The sequence below is a fragment of the Zeus faber genome (genome assembly GCF_960531495.2).
Source record: "Zeus faber genome assembly, chromosome: 8".
NCBI classification, from domain to species: domain Eukaryota; kingdom Metazoa; phylum Chordata; class Actinopteri; order Zeiformes; family Zeidae; genus Zeus; species Zeus faber.
Window position 1 is genome coordinate 7,539,053 of NC_137195.1, and position 16,975 is coordinate 7,556,027.

A 16,975-nucleotide genomic window follows, 5' to 3' on the forward strand; every position below is an offset into this window, starting at 1 on the left:
GTCTGTTCTTCAATCATGGGCGACATGCCTAATTTTTAACAGTTAACAGATTATAAAGAATTCACAAAGATGTATTAATGACTTCATCCCTGGGCAGAGCACGTCTGCAGTAGAGAATCACTTTATATTAAGAAACATGACTTATTCGGCAGCTTCTTGTTAAGTTTGTTAATAGTGGACGATACTAACGCCATATTCATTTACATGGCACATTATTTGATTTAGCTTTAAATGTTGAGAAATTTTAATCTGATGTTAAGAGATTTTAACCCCCAATTTTAAGATTTTCTTCAACATGGGGGTTTAAGATAGGAGTAAAAAAAAAAAAAGAAAATTGCATTCACTCCATGCCCAGATATCCCAAATGGGGGATTTTGTCATGTGGAGTCTTCTGTTCATCTGTCGTAAAACCGGTTCTGTGAACTCTAAAGCTTCAAACGTGGCCGGAATGCAGCTCATTGAGGAGGATTCTTTAAGTTCCAACACTGTTGTGGAATGTCAACGTGACGCAGGTGGGTTCCGTTATAAGAATTTTATACGTCCATGTTTTGCCGTGCTGTTCACGTGAACTTTTGTACAAGGTATGTGTACTTTGCTTTTCTTATAAAGGCTAAATAGAGTTCATGTCTTAAAAAAGACATGAACTAGTCACTTTCTGTGCCATAATGTGATGTCTCGACCATGAGATACGGGAACTTCAACAGATGATCTCTCCAAACGGAATTGCCCCATCAGCGAAACCGTCTCGTCAGCAGGACCCATGCGGAGGCCTCGCCACGTCTGCTGACCGACATCTCGACGACTCGTCAGCTTCGCCACTCCTAGAAAACTGTATAAAAAAAACTCCGATCTCCAGTGAGAACTGAGCACTTCCTCTGTGGCACTCTGTTGTGTTGTTACACTGAAACTGCTCCTCTTGTACAAGATTAAATACTTAATTAACGTAAAGTATTTGTCTCCGATTTCCTCTGTAACGATTAGTCCGTCCACGAACAAAGTTTATAACAATTTAATTTTTAAAGGTTCAGATTTTTATTTGTTTTTACGCCTTTGTCGACTGAGTTTAAGAGATTTTGATACATCTGGACCGGGGGGACGACACTGAGCTCGCCAGTGGCTAAAGCAGGATATGACGTCAGGGCCTACACCCGACCTACACCTGGATAATTTCCATTTCTCCCGCCTCCTCTTCTTTTAAAAAAAAATATGCTCAGAAAGTGAAATTCAATTTAACTGACATTAAAGGTCACAGACGGTAGTTTACTCCTTTTCTCCGAGGTCCCCAAAACATGTCTTTGAACTCCTTTTTTTTTTGCTGAAAAATGTCACTCAGATTATGCATTCTAACCATTCTAGCATGCCTCCACACCCCTCCTGTTCTCCACGGGTGTTTTATGTCGTTTTAAATACCAAAGAGCTGTGACTGAGTCGCGAGTCACGCATTCCACTCGAGCTCCGCGGCAAATCTTCTTCTCACAAATAGAAAAAGTTACTGAGGATTCAACGTATGTGGAAAAGGGTGAAGGCATCCGGCTCCGTTTAAACGTGACTGATTTACACCTTTTGCACGTATGCTTCCTAAACAAATCATTTTGACACTGTAAAACGATTCCCGTCACGCGTGAGGGAAATCCTCATTTTAAATGGGTGGAGCGGCCACCGTCCGTCCATCCATTTCTCGGAGCGCAATTTTCCCTGAATCTACTCCTGCCGGCGGTTGACCCCCAGTCTGGCCTCAGGCGCTGCTCAGCGGAACGTCCTTCCCATCCTCATCCACACAGATATGTGGAACACAACATATGCATCACAAAGGTGTCGCAGCCCTAGTGCGACACAGGCCCTTATGTTGTTTACAGCATTGTTTACACATCACGCACAAAACAAACATTAAAGCTGAATTTATTTCCCACGCACACTAATTCACGCCGGACCCACTCTTCTGACTCTTTTTACGTCAACAGAATCAAACGAACGGAGAGTCAGGAAAATTGAGCAAAAAAAAAGAGCCAAACTTTTCATCACTGCTTGTCCAGTGCTGAGGAACATCTTGTAATTATATCATTTTTAAATGGTCACCAATCACATTCACGACGACACAACGTTAACGTGGACTTTTCCCATTGGCTGTCCCAACATGCAGCACCTGCAGCAGTGCATCAATCCAGGTTCATGTAATGAAACTCCTACCAGGTTTTTGCCCCACCCGTGCACCGATCCAGCTGATTCCCAATGAGCTGCTGTGCCTGTTAAATAATTGCATGGTTGACTTAAAATCCAGTGGTGGAATTTTACTTTGTTATTTCACAGCTCTAATTGTCTTGAACTAGGACCTTCAAATCAGCTTGTATATTTGTGTCAGCTCATTCATATTCGTGTCAGATTTGAATAAACAGTGTTTTTTTTAATGTGTTTTACATGCAAAACCTTATTTACTTAATTTTTTTTCCATGAGAAGCCAAAGTGGAGCTATCAAATGGAAACGGAGCGTCATCATAAGGTGCAAACCTCCTGGCCCGCAGTCAGCGGGGCTGTAAAAACATTCGGAGGGCAGTTGAAATGGAATCCCAGCGTGACCTGCTTTACCCGCTTCTATTTCTGAACGTGTCTGCAGGGAAGGCAACAACTGATAGGAGCCACCGCTCCATTAGGAACACCTGATCCCATCTCAGCCATTACTAACGCCTCTCGTTTTTGTTCGTGTTGACTAGTTTTAAATAGCTTATTGACATGCACTAACAACACGTGAGTACTTATCATATTGCACTGCCAAAAAAACAAAACAAAAAAAACCCAATTTTTATTCTGGTTCCTTACAGCTATCTTGCACTTGAATCTGGGTGAATTTAGACGCTCAGGCACCTCGATTCGAGGTTGCTGCGACAGTGGCTGAGAAAGCTCCTGTACTCACCACTCATCCCCCACGTGTTCATCTTATACAGTACAGCATCTTATTTCTACGTATGCTCATTCACAGTTGGTTTCAGTTCACTTCATTATGCTGCAGGTTCGAACATTGTGGACTGCTTGTCCCTTTCTTCACACTCACTGGGCAGGACTACCGCGTGGGAGGGCGTCGCCCGGAATTTCCTGGTTTTTGGTATTGTTAATGGCTGACATCACCGGGCCAAACCAAGTGGAGGGGTTTATTTTTAGTTTCTGTAGGAATGCTTCTTTTGATTGTTTGATACGTTCTAAAGTCACGCGTAAGACCTGACTTTTATAAAGCCGTTTTGCCATGTACATGAAATGAGCCCGAGGATGTCATTTGATTTCCTGGTTTTAAGGTTAATGTGCAGGTTAACCCTCCTGGTTATGGCACCGACTGAAGCGGTCTAGGTGTGAATTGAACACCATACATAGTCAGTTGGGTCTTTACTCCCTGAGAGTGAGGTGCGGCCGTGCTGCCAAAAACACGCGCCTTTTGTTTGATCTACTGAGTTAATTACTTTTACTTTTTTATTTTACTTAGTTATTTTTCTTGAGTTTTTGTATTTGGTCTAAATTCTACGTGTAAATACGCTGTTAATGAATATTAACCTCTGAGCAGTCAAGATGTCTAGCGAGTCTGCCTACCTTCCATCTTCCTTGACATTCGAGCCAGACTATCTAACAGTTGCCCCAAGTGCCGATGTACAGCGATCAGCCACAACATTTAAACCACCACTAATAACCACAAATATTGTGTAGCTCCCTCTCGTGTTGTCAAAACAGCTGTGACCCGTGGAGGCATAGACTCCACCAGACTCTGAAGGTGTCCTGTGGTATCTGGCACCGAGACGTTAGCAGCAGATCCTTTAAGTCCTGGAAGTTGTGAGCTGGGGCCCCCATGGATCAGGCTTGTTGTTCCAGCACATCCCACAGATGCTCCATCTGATCGGACCCTAACCCCACCCATCCACATGATGTAGAAGAAAACGTGATTCATCAGACCAGGCCACCATCTTCCATTGCTCCATGGTCCAGTTCTGACGCTCATGTGTGCATTGTAGGTGCTTTCAGAGGTGGACAGGGGTCAGCATGGACACTCTGACCGGTCTGCAGCTACACAGCCCCGTACACATCAAGCTGTGATGCACTGTGTGTTCTGACACCTTTCTATCATAGCAGCATGAACTTTTTCAACAATTTGTGCTGCAGTAGCTCTTCTGTGGAATCGAACCAGACGGGCTAGACTTCACTCCCCACGCGCATCAATGAACCTTGGGCGCCCATGAACCTGTCGCCGGTTCACCGGTTGTCCTTCCTTGTGCCACTTTTGGTAGGTAGTAACCACTGCACACCAGGAACACCCCACAAGACCTGTGGTTTTGGAGATGCTCTGACCCAGTCATCTAGCATCACAATGTGCTCCTTGTCAAAGTGGCTCAGATCCTTACGCTTGACCATTTTTCCTGCTTCCAACACATCAACTTCAAGAACTGACTGTTCACTTGCTGCCTCATATATCCCACCCCTTGACAGGTGCCACTGGAACCAGATGAGCAATGTTATTCACTTCAGCTGCCACTGGTTTTAATGTTGTGGCTGATATGTGTTTGCTTTGGTTGTTTCTAGCCTCGTGTGTAAGTTGCTTTTGACAAAGCGTCTGATCAATGAATAAATGTAAAAATATAAATGTAAGTGTCAGCGTAAACTTTTCTTTTCCCAATCCAGAACTGAGCATCGGTTGAGCTTTAAAATGTTCCTTGTTTTGTCCCTAATACATGAAGACATACTTTATGTATTTGTATAGGCCCTCATCCTCATATAACTGTATTAGAAGCACAATGTGTCCCCTTTAAGCTCCTTGAGTATAAGACAAACACCAGTGAGGGTAAGTGGGTGGAGACGCAGCCAAGGGTACAGGGTGGAGGAGCAGCGAGATAAACACCACCACCTTTGGTACACACTCATTTTCCACTACACCATTTGCTGGTTGTTATATTGGCAGGTACGGTTGTAATAAACACTATATAAAAAAAAAGTTAATTCATTACATTTGGAGTGTAGTTCTCATTCCTAATTTTTATTTTCACAAACCCAACGCCCTGTACTGTGCGTTTAAGCCAACTGTTCAGAAAATTCACAGGCATACAAAAATAAATCAGTCACGTTCGATTTATTGTACACTTTCCACACTGTGAAAATTTAAAACAATAAAAAAAAGAGTGCCAATAAATAAAAGTACAAAATGTTTTGGGATTTATTTTTGGAGACTATACTATAATAAGCTATTTACTTATATTTGTTAATAATGGATATTTCTTTCAAGGTGATTGTTTTACCCTCTTATACCGTCATTACCGTTTCTAAAAGTACAAGGCACTTTTCACTTTATTATTAATAAATGTAGATTTTTAAAGTACGAATGTTTGAACTACGCTTGCAAAGTTTACTTCAACTCGAACCGAAGCAAACTGTTCTTTCTGAGGGAAGACGGATTACTTGGACGTTGAGTAATAGGACCAAATAACCTCCATTTAACACAGCAATAAAAAAACAATTCTGGCGAACAGCAGAACATTAGATATTCAACAAAAAAATGTTTATTTATACAGTAAAGGTAACTTTTCCGAACCAAAAACCGACAACTCACCTTGTTCAAGATCATTTGAGAAGATTCACAATTTTGGGGAAACGCGTTAACAGCCAGCACTCTTCACAACTTTTTGTAACATACCTTTAACTAGAAATACCACCCTTACACTCCCAACTCCCTTAACACTCCGTTGTTTAGGGATGATAGATTAAGTTCCCCCCCTACCACCCAAATCCTAGAATTATATTGTCACGAGTGTGGCCAAATGTACCAGATGATGGATGAAGAGATGCTGACTTAGTTATTTTTACAAACACAAGTGAATTAACTGTCTTTTCACCACGTGTGGCATTTAGTAAACCCTGGAGAGGAAGCTGCTGAGGGAGGAACGAACACCACTCATTAATCAACTGGGAGTTGTTCCTCTCATACCAAGCGTGCATTGTTGAGCTTTTTCTTTATTTAACCAAGCTAAAATGTCAAAAGACTGAAAATGGTATCGCCATTTTGCAAACCAGCGTGCGCTTTCGATGTTAGCTTCAATGAGATCTTGCAGAGTCGGAAGGTTATTCAACTATAAAAAGAAGGCTTCCCGACGACAGTTTCTTTTTTTTCACGATTTTCTTTATTACCATATTTGCGGAGATAACTTAATCAGGAAAGCAAAAAAAAAAAAATATATACCAGACAATAAAGTATTAAAAATCTGAGATAGAAACAATCCCCAACACAAACCACCCAGAGTCCAGCCCCCCGCCCGCGCCGCCGTCCGCCGCCGGCTTATGTGGCGTATCGCTTGGTCCACTGTCTGGCTGTTCGGTCATGCTCGGCTCTGTTGGTCGTGTACTGGGTGGCGATGCTCCCCACGAGAGGGTCGGCTGGGGGCGGGGGCAGAGAGGCGGGGTTAGAACGCTTGACGACGCCGGCGGTCGAGATCGCCGAAAAAAAGGCAAAAAAACGTTGGATATCTACAGCTTTTTTTTTTTTTCTCCCTCCCCTTAAGGGCTCAGGGAAGCGGTGAGGCGGCTAGATGCAGCAGAATTTACGGCTGCGTTTCGGCGTTTACAGCCCGGAGGTCTTCACGGGGTCCAATTTTATGATGCCCAATTGGGTTTCGGGGTCTGGTTGCGTTCTATCGCCTGGGATGTCGGGTCTGTGTGGGAGGGGGGTTGCGGAGGTGCGGTGCACGCCTCTCGCTAAATCCTTATATCTTTCTTTTATTCTAACCCCGCCACCCCCCCCCCCAAGTCACCCTGCATCGACAGGCTAGAAAAACAACTCAACTTTAATCGTCAGTGTCATCATTATCAATCCAGGAAATACCCTCCCCGACTCGGATCCCTCGCCCCCCTTGGACATGCATGGGCTCGGTTCTGTAACTCTGTGTATTTCATTTATCGATGCATTTTCCCCCAAATCGTCCGCTGCAGTTGGATCCCGGGCGCAACAGGGTTTCGGGTCGGCATCGCGGGACCCGTGACGACCACGGGGACGGACGCGGCAGCGCCCCCACGCTCCCCGCCCCTCCCCTCCCACCGCCTTACCTGGGTTGCAGTCTGTGAGCAGGGAGCAGATGGACAGCAGCACCTTGGAGATGGTGAGGGCGGGGCTCCAGTTGTCCTTCAGGATGTCCAGGCAGATCACCCCCTGGCTGTTGATGTTGCAGTGGTAGATCCTGGTACGAAAAGTCACCTGGAGAAGCACAAAGACACAGGACCTCAGTGGAAAAAGTACTTCTGTGTCATACCACAGCCTCCATCATTTGTCATTGTTCAAGTGATTCTGTCATCAAAACTGCATTTATTTCAACGTTGAGAACAAGTTATTACCATTCACTTAAGTAATATAATGCTAAAACCATGTTATCAGTCACTCATTCGTACTTGACAACTAAAAGGATGATGGAAGGTTATTTCCCCTCTATTTGAGTGGGCGTTTTTGGAAACATAATATTCTCCACTATTGGGGAAACTGAATGCCAACCTAATTCGAACAAATTTTAAATTGTATCCCAGGGTTGAAAAATAAACAAGGTTTGTTTTAAAAAGTCATACTTTATTACTGTATTATGGAAAAGTAATGTGTCCAGACTGGTGTCACGCTCGAGCGCTGACACAGGGGGCGTCATAGTTCTGCAAGTGACGAGCGTCCTCTAGTGGCTGGGAAACATTCTGCACCTCTGAATAGAAAGGAATGCCTGTGAAGAAAACGAATCGCCCTGCCCGCCGGGTGTTGCCTAGAACTGATATAAGAGTTATATTTTTTGATTTTAGTTTTTTTTTAAATTTATAACAGTTTTGGTTTTTTTTACCCCCAGGCTGTTAAGCTTTTTATGCCAATCGTCTGCACAGCAACGCACCGATCCTGACCACGACAAGCTCCTTGTAGATGAAAATGTACTTGGCAGAATGAACAGATACTGAACAGTGGTCATATCTTATTCAACAGCAATTTGCAAAACAATATCAATAAACCTTATGAGGAAAACTCCCCCCCCCCTTAACTGACATCTTCAAATGAATGCAAGGCATGTTGAGTTTAAGCTCAAATGTACTCAGTGTCATCTATTCAATCAGCAAACCATGCTAAATATGTAAATGTAAGTAATGTAAATAAAAACGTAAATATGTTTGCAATTGACTTGCGAGTTCCAAGTGCTCTGTGCCGTCATCTTACGTCTAATTATTAACCGTGCACAAATAAGAACAAGGTTCCCCAGGCCTTCTTTAAAGCTAAATGATTGGGATTTGTTTTCACCACAAACAAGATAGGGTTGTCAACTTAGAAAAATAGACCAAGTGTGTCCCAAACTCAGAGCCCAACCACAATCCCTAAAAAGCAGCTGCGTCAACCAAGCATGATATGCTTGATGTGCTTGATGTGCTTGATGTGCTTGATGTGCTTGATATGCGTAATCAGGAAAAAATTACTTTCCACAAACAAGTCATGCAAGGCTATTCAACAGAGACAACAGATTCCTTGTGTAGCTGCTTGGGCTGTCAACATTGGCCAAAACTCGCAACATTTGAAAAGTCCTTCCAAAAAAAACCCCAAAACATATGTTTGAAAATATTCAAATATCTATTACAATTTTAAAAGTTATTTGGGCCCCGGTCTTTTCTCCAAACAAAGTAAATAAAAAGAGTGTTGCTGGCTGAAAGCGACGGAGGGAGCTGTGGAAACGCACGGACAGAGAGGATGTGTGTGGTATGTATGTGGAACAGTTCTTATAAAAAATACACCCTGCTCAAACGCTGCATTTTTTCCCCCCGAATGTTAATTTTCAGATTCAAATGCACTTTATTTATATATATATATATATATATATATATTTATTTATTTTTTGAATTCCAATAACATGCATCGAGTATCGAACCACCGTTCGACAGCCCTAGAGGCCACTCCATTAAAAACCTTGGGGGGCTTGAAGGGGTAGTCAGGGGTGAAGGCGATGTCCAGGAAGAAGACCCCTCCCTCATAGACGGAGCCGGGCGGTCCCAGGATGGTGGACCTCCACTCATAGATGTTGTCTCCCTTGGGACCAGCGCTGCGGGGGACAGGAATCCACACCCAGTCAAACCACCACGCCGACGAAAGCCACTTCCACATCACGGCGGCACACATCTGGTATGGTTTTGAGCCTCAAAACACATGTTCCATATTTGTAACCTGGTGAGTTTCATTCTGTATCAAATTGTGTTTCGACAAAGCTGCGAATAAATTGTTTACCGAAAATCCCAACGACACGGGGTCTCCAAAATCAGTGTCTAATAAAACTGATTTCAGTACTCATACTCTGCCTGAAGGTTATGTTTTTTTTCCAAGTCCCCCCCCCGAGAAAATTTGTTGGATTTGTAGATTAAAAAAAAAAAAAAAAAAAAAAAACATAATTTCCTGACTTTCCAGCAATTCCCCAATGGGACGTCCGGAAAATTCTAAGCATTATTACCAACCCATGCATAAAGATTCATAAAAGGCAAAGAAAACCTCAGAGAGACGGCCACTCTGGCTGCAAATACACAACGCGATACAATCTGTAGACTATGAACTCTAAACATTAAGGCTTTTAAAAAAGGAAAATCCAATCCCCAGGAAGGTCTGGTGAGCCGGCACTTTCTTAAAAAGGGACCCGCTCTGTAAAAGTGACGTTTTGGCTGCGTGCGCTCACGTGTGGCGTCTCTGACGGAACCACCAACACACAGCCTGTGAAACAAGACAGCCGGGACAACCCAGCCGCTCGACGGCGAGCGAGCCGTTCCGCTTGGCGGCAAAACCCCAAAAGTCAGAAGTCACGCCGGGCTTCAGCGGAATGAGAACCGCCCCCGTCCGAGTAAGTCAAACAAATCTTTTATAAGAAAGAGGAATTGACACCAACCGTCCGTGAGGAAACTGCAGACGGTGGAAAAAGTATTACAAAATAGTTCTCTCTAAAAATAATATATATATAAATAGATAAATAATAGCGTATTCATGCGGTAGATCGAATGTAGGCTGCGGAGCGGGATCGGCCTTTCTCCAAACAAAACCAATAAAAATAGCGAGTTTTTTTTTTTATTGTAGGCCTATTTATTTTATTTTCTGACGTGACACGAAACAAACAATCCCCGCGTGCCAGAGCCCCGGCGCGCGGGGGCCGCAGCGTCCGCCTGCCCCTCGAGCCTGGAGCACGGCAGCCAAAGTCGGAACGAGGTTTTTAAAACGAGGCCTCGTAGATCCAATATGAGTGAAGGTTCGGCAACTGGATCGACTATTTCCTCGCCTCAAATTTGTTCGGGGACTGATTTTGGTGGACTGATGAAGGTGAAGTTGGCGAGAGTTTACAGACTAAAAAAAAAAAAAAAAAAAACAACGAAACAAAACAAAAAAACACAAAAAAAAAAAAAAAAAACAGCCCGTTTTGGAATAAGAGGGTTTTAGAGGCATGTTACAGTGGTTAGAACGCATTATCTGAACGCTTTTTGCCAGCAAACTTCCAAAACATGTTTTGGGGACCTCAGAGACCCGCATTGACTCGGAGACCCGCATTGTCTAAGAGATCCGTATTGGCTCATTGACCTGTATTGACTCGTGTAAAAAGGAGCATGACAAGTACCATTTAACCATTCAGCATTTTAGGAACGTGTTCAAAGCCTTGATGTGGGCAAATGAGCTTGAGATCTATCATTCCAGGCACCGCCGGCAAGCGGATGCTCCAGACTATTTTCGGCGGTCGAGAAAATAAAATAAAATAAAAAATAAAATAAAATAAATAAAAAACTCGGAAGCACAACTCGGAGGGAGTCGGTAAAAGTTGCCGCTCCCCCGGGCGTCGTCCAGGAGACGCTTCCCTTCACGGCAGAACCCTCCGCGTCACGATCCGTATTGATTCGCCTCAAAGCAGCGCCGCCTCCATCCGTCTTGCACGCCCAACATGTGGTCCGGAATCCCCCCCCCCCACCCCCCGGGGAGGTTGCGATCGCGACTACAAGACATCATATTATTGATCTGAAACTGTGGATTTGGGGGGGGGGGCTTCTTGGAGAGTCTCGGTACAAGCGCCCGCTCCGTTTGAAGTCGGAACGGACCCCGAGAGAGAGAGAGCCGCTTGGAGCTTATTAACTTGATATTAAAGACGCGATTGAAATCACAATCTAACAAAAAAAAGGAAACGAAACAGGACTTTCAAGTGGCTGAACATAAAAAAAAAAAAAAAAAAGGCATTCGCACGAAGCCAGCGGGCGCTTCCTCAGCGACTCCGTTTCTTCGATGTATAAACAAGTCGACGTCCTGCCTCCACGAAACGGTTGAATTACTTCATTTCCATGCTTCGCCGGTTTCTTCACGGTAAGTAGAGCAGCGGCCTGTGGTCGACATGGTCAGGGGAAATGTGAGCATTTGATTCCCTCCACAACGACCAGGTTCCAAGAAGGCAGCTCAGATTCCGATGTTTAACGTGACAGGACTCCATAATCCAGAACAACACACAGCGGTGTTATTCCAGCGAGCAGGTGGTGTTTGGGCGGGGGTTGTAAGATATATTGGCATAAATGGGCGTTTTCGCACGGCAGGAACTTTTTCATCGTTCTCAGAACTTTTGGGGGAACCGTGCCCCGCTTCTTTTTTTTTTTGTTGTGTCCGCACAGAAGGAACCAGGAAGGAGGGTTGTTCTTAGAGCTGTTTTGCGGGACTTTTGAGTGAAGTACGTGCGCCGTGATGGGTCCAGACGTAAGTCCACGCTCCCTCGGACCGAGGACAGTCCACCCGGTGGAGTCGCATCGCTCTGGGTGGAGACCAGCCCAGGTATACTCAGCCGTAATTAAAAAATAAACCAATAAAAATAAAAAATAAATAAAGTGTATTTTTATTGTAGATTTATTTATTTTGCAAAGTAAATTGAATGAAAGAAACAATCCCTACCATACTTTTAAATTAGGTCTCGCAGATCTATGATATGATGATGATGAGATCCAGCAGCTGGCTTGCTTATTTCTCAACTCAATTTTTATTTTATTTTTTTTAATAATTTTAATTAATTTTGGTGGACTGAGGAGGTGAAATCGGTGACGGTTACAGAGTAAATACAACACAGAACAAGGAGCTCATGCTGACGTCACTTCAGAGCTCCTGTTGGCGGTGCCAATACAACCAGTGGAAGAAAACAAAACCCTTGAAGGTTTCTAGCTCTGGGGGGACCTTGCTAGTTCCCTTCAGGGAGTCTCCAGAACTCTTCTGTGCGAAAACACCCAACGCCAACATAATAATAATAATATATTACAATATAATATATTACTGATCTCTCTGCTGTACACTCGGTCCTTTCACACATTGAGACAGAGCTAAAGACTGCAAGGTTCAAGCCGCTTGTCTAATCATCATCATCATCATCATCGTGGTCCTAGCTGGACACATTGTCCAACTTCTGACTTTCCTTTGACATCACTTTCAAAGCATGACTGTTTAGTCACCGTTGTTAAAAAGCCATTTGTAACAGGCACCGACGCCGGTGCTTTTAAGAAACTACTTGTGGGGGGGTGGGGGGGCGGTGTATTTCAAAAGGAAATGCTTCGATACCACTGGAAAATAGAGCGTTTGTGTTGTTTTGCGCGGTTAAACTTGCTTCAAGGGCCGGGTGTTAACACCTCTGAGGGGTGAGTAGGAAGCAGCGCCGCGTACGACTGTGAAAACAAGGTGTAAATAGGCCGTGGCTCGGAGCCACCGCCGTCACGGCAAGGGGACGCTGCTTTCCATCCTTCATCTCAAAAGTTTTTTTAATCTGGTCGTTCAAGCCTGTCCGAGCGGCGGCGGTGACGCCGGCGCCCCGGGCGTCGGGCACGGATTTAGCAGCTTGTCTGAGCGGACGAGTGGAACAGGTGCTCAACACGAGCCGCCCCGGTCTCTGTTGTCACTAAGCCACCGGTGCACGGCACGCTGCGCGGTGATATGGATAATCATGGCAAAGCTCTCGCTGTTTGTCCTCTAAACTCGTGCTGGATTTGCTTTTGTTTCACACTGAAACTTCGTTGTGGTCGTACGTGTTTCTCCGTCTCAGCCTTTCGTTGTGTCTCATGTGTGGGCTGCATTCCAAAAAACATATTTTTTTTTTCTATACAGCACTTGTACAATAAACACTGCATACCTACATAACACATCTTTTCTCTATAATAAAGTGTAATTTTGCTGTTTATTAAAGCTGTATGCGTCCTACCATGGGCATCTTGCCCTCGTGATGCTCTACTTTAATGTCTGTGCAGTCACAGGCAACATGTCATCAACTGAAGACAAGTCAAATAAATCAAGTCAAATAAACACGTCATTATTTTTCCCTCCAATAAACCGTTCCCTCATTTGTAATGAGAGTTCAAGTTTTAATCCCTTCTTCAAATAAACACGCCTGACAGCGCAGAGCTCCTTCTTCCCAGTCAAAGCAAAGGTGACAGTTTGATAGCGTCCCTCTCAATCTGCCTGTCGTCGTCGTCTTCTTCTTCTAAATCTCTCTCTCCGTCATTAACTTTATTAAAAATAAATAATTTGTTCATTGGTTTGGGTTGTGTGCGTCTCCTTCTCGCGGCACGCACCGACGGCGTTTTATTCTTAAACTGAATCAGAGCACCGAGCGCTCGCCCTGGGCATGTTTCGCCCACGTCTGTTGTCAGCGGCTCCGTTCGACGAAAACCAACTACCGGGCGGGACCGAGCGGACCCCGGGGGGGGTCGGGAACCCACCTGCAGTTTGGCGGAGGGTCCAACGTGATGTCCGCCAACTCTTTCTGAATCCTGCACAGAAAAGTACACAAATCAAACCGGCGAATACGCCCGTCATCAAATAAAGACGTGAACGACCTCAAAACATGATACGACCAACTATCATATAAACACTTCATTACGGAGACCCCGTCGGCCCGCGCTGTGGCCCGCTCCTCTCCCATCGGACGCCACGGCTCTGGCTTGTCAGTGTTAATAGTTTATTTGCTTGTATGAATTTCATGAGCCGTTGTCCTCAGATCTCGCCTGGAAAAGAGGCCGTTATCTCAGCGACACTTGCTGAATAAATAACATCTTACGATATATTAAAAGAACCACGGAACAAAGGAAGCCCGGCAATGAAGCTTCCCAAGGAGCAGCGGCTGCCGCGTGGCTTGTAACTAACGAGGATCCGAATAAACCAAAGGAGGACCCCGGCCGGCGGCTGTTGCTTCCGTCAAATTGGAATTCCAGCGTTATCTGCTTTCCAAAGTAGAGGGATTTTGTCACGGTGACAAAGTCTTCGGCGACAGATTAGGTCCGGGAAGACTCGATTATACACCGCGGGGCAACACGGGCGGCCCGGTCAATACGCCCCGGCCGACCCCTTGCGGCTACCTTTTGGCGCTGGTGGAAAGCAGTTTGGAGGTCTTGCTCATGCTGGCTTTGCTCTCCCGTTTCTTGCAAGGCGTGTCTCTCTGACGGTTCTGGCTGGAAGAGGAGGGAGACGAGGAAGAGCTGGTGCTGGCACGTGAATCCTCATCCGACATACCGCTTTGGAATGGGGCAGAGCAGGAACCTGGGGAAACGCGCATTGAAAACGAGCTGCGTGAGGACGTGGACAAAAAAAAACAAAAAAACAAAACCTTATTCCACAAAACCAAAGAGGCTCATGGATTCCACGATCCATCATCCACTTCAAGGAGATGGAAATTGATGAATTTGGAAAAGGCATTAAAAAAAAAAAAAAAAAAATCCTCGGCAAAAAAAACCGGAATGTTGAAGAAATAGCTTGCCATTTGTGATAATTAAATCGGAATGGTTTAATTTGGTTAATCTTACTGTGGGTAATGTACTTATTCTAATTGAAGGCGTGTGTGTTTCGCACTGAGGGGGGGGGCACGCTGCATTCATGTCATGTGGTGGAGATGTGAACTATGACCTTCCCACTTGGAAATACAATACCGTTCCCATCAGCTTTCCATTGGCAACTACATGTCAACTCAGGGGTTTTTGCTTTGCGCGCGGATTTCTCCCACTTGATGTCACCAACAGCCTGTAACAACCTACGAGCGCGGCAAAAAAACAGTTCATTGCCATAGTTTATCACTTTAATGATCGCTGGAGGGGAATAATAATAATAATAATAATAATAATAATAATAATGACTCATTGACTGAATATTACTTAAGTATTTATTTAAATATGATAAACCTCCGCGTTTATAGAAATAGAAAAGCAAATAGAACACATTCGGCCTCGTAAAGTAAAAATAAAAAAATAAAAATGATATTCCTATTTTTAGATTTTACATTTGTGGCACGGGAATATATATATATATATATATATATATATATATATATATATATATATATATATATATATATATGAGAATTACTTATTTTTATGACTTTCTTGTGCTGGCCCATGTGTTCAGGGGAGCGCTGCCGTGACACCGGGCTAATAAATACACCAACGTACCTTGTCTCATGTAAAAAGTTGGGGAAACCCACAGTAACGTGTCATAGTTTATAGCAGCACGAACAACATTTGAAAATCTCGACAGGGGCGGGTGGATTGAACTATTTATTCACCTTTTTTTTTTTTTTTTTTCTTCCCCCATTTGTACTTATTTTATAATATAGATTTTTTGATTCATGACACCGAATTGGTCCCGTGAGCGACATTCTGCCTTTGACGGCCTACGCATTCAAAACACGCTCAATTGATACATCATCCATTTACTCACAAGATATTACGAAAAAAAAAAAAATGAAATAACGATTGAAATATAGATTTAATATGAATAAAATCAGTTTTGGTTTTTTTTTTGTTTGTTTGTTTGTTTGTTTGTTTTGATAGCAGAATGTGAGCGGTCGGGCTAATAATAGCATTGAAAAAATAAACACAAATAAATAAAAATAACGAGAAACACCGCAGCGACCACCTTGGAGCGAGCTCCGAGTCGCGGTTCGGGGCAAACGCGTGGCTTCAAATCCGTGAATTCCAAACCGACTCGAACGCATCATTAACCAGTATCACCCCAGTTAGCTTCCCTTCCCTTCCCTGCGATGGGGTTAGCTGGCAAGCTAACCTCCGCGCCGCCGCCTCCCCGTGCGGGGGCTGACATTAACTGCATTAACAGGCCGGTTAGTCCGCCTCCTCTAATCCGGCGCGCGGGTCACCATTAATCACCCGTTAGCAATGTCCAAACGGTCAAACGTTAGCCATCGAACACGGATCCAGGCCCGAGTGGGGTCCGACTACTCTCTGGAAAGCAGCGGGGCAGCTCTGCCCGCTGAGCATCTTCTCGCTGTGATCCGAATGGAGCGGTGGCTCCGTGGGCTATTTGTTCGCTATTACCCCCACAATCCACCATTTGTGTTCCAAAGTATGAAAAACACCCCCCCCCCCCCAAAAAAAAAACCCCAACAAAAAAGCAACAACAAATGATGTCCATTATTAGGACTGGTGTTAAACAATGATGACCTGAATAGACTGAGCCCTACCGCCGTCCCGATCCAGCAAATAGCCGGAGCCCCGTCGGAGCGACCCACCGACCGGGAGCGTCCTTGTTTATCCGCTGCCGTTTTACTTTTCCATCTCAACAACAAACGAAGCACATTGGATCAGAACCCGATCACATCGAATCCTCGACCCTCCACGAATTCAAACAAACAAACAACCTTTTATTGGGTTGTTTTTTGTTTTAGACAGAACTCACCCTCTCTATTGTGTCTGGACCTCCGCCACCGTCTGGGCTGGTGCCTCAGTGCCTGTCGCCTCAACTCGCCTCCTGCGGAACGGAAGTACAGCGGCGGCGGCTGGAGAGCCGCTCCTCCACGGAAAGATAGACAGATAGACAGACAGATAGATAGACAGATAGACAGATAGATAGATAGACAGATAGATAGATAGACAGACAGATAGATAGACAGATAGATAGACAGATAGATAGATAGACAGATAGATAGATAGATAGACAGACAGATAGATAGACAGACAGACAGATAGATCG

General features: G+C 44.4%; 1 protein-coding gene across 2 annotated transcripts; it reads right to left on the reverse strand.

Annotated features, from left to right (window-relative positions):
* Window positions 1-6,120: 6,120 nt before the first annotated feature.
* Window positions 6,121-16,750, reverse strand: LOC307233947 (ubiquitin-conjugating enzyme E2 E1). Of its 2 annotated transcripts, none has more exons than XM_080005426.1 (6): window positions 16,682-16,750; window positions 14,356-14,536; window positions 13,720-13,770; window positions 8,933-9,065; window positions 7,063-7,210; window positions 6,121-6,396 (listed from the first exon to the last, which is right to left on the reverse strand). In XM_080005426.1, exons 2-6 carry the CDS (start codon window positions 14,505-14,507, stop codon window positions 6,299-6,301), a joined length of 582 nt encoding a protein of 193 aa, XP_079861552.1. In that variant the 5' UTR covers window positions 14,508-14,536; window positions 16,682-16,750; the 3' UTR covers window positions 6,121-6,298. The 2 variants fall into 2 exon arrangements, with proteins under 2 accessions (XP_079861552.1, XP_079861553.1); XM_080005427.1 differs by lacking the exon at window positions 16,682-16,750 and adding an exon at window positions 14,923-14,981.
* Window positions 16,751-16,975: the final 225 nt, after the last annotated feature.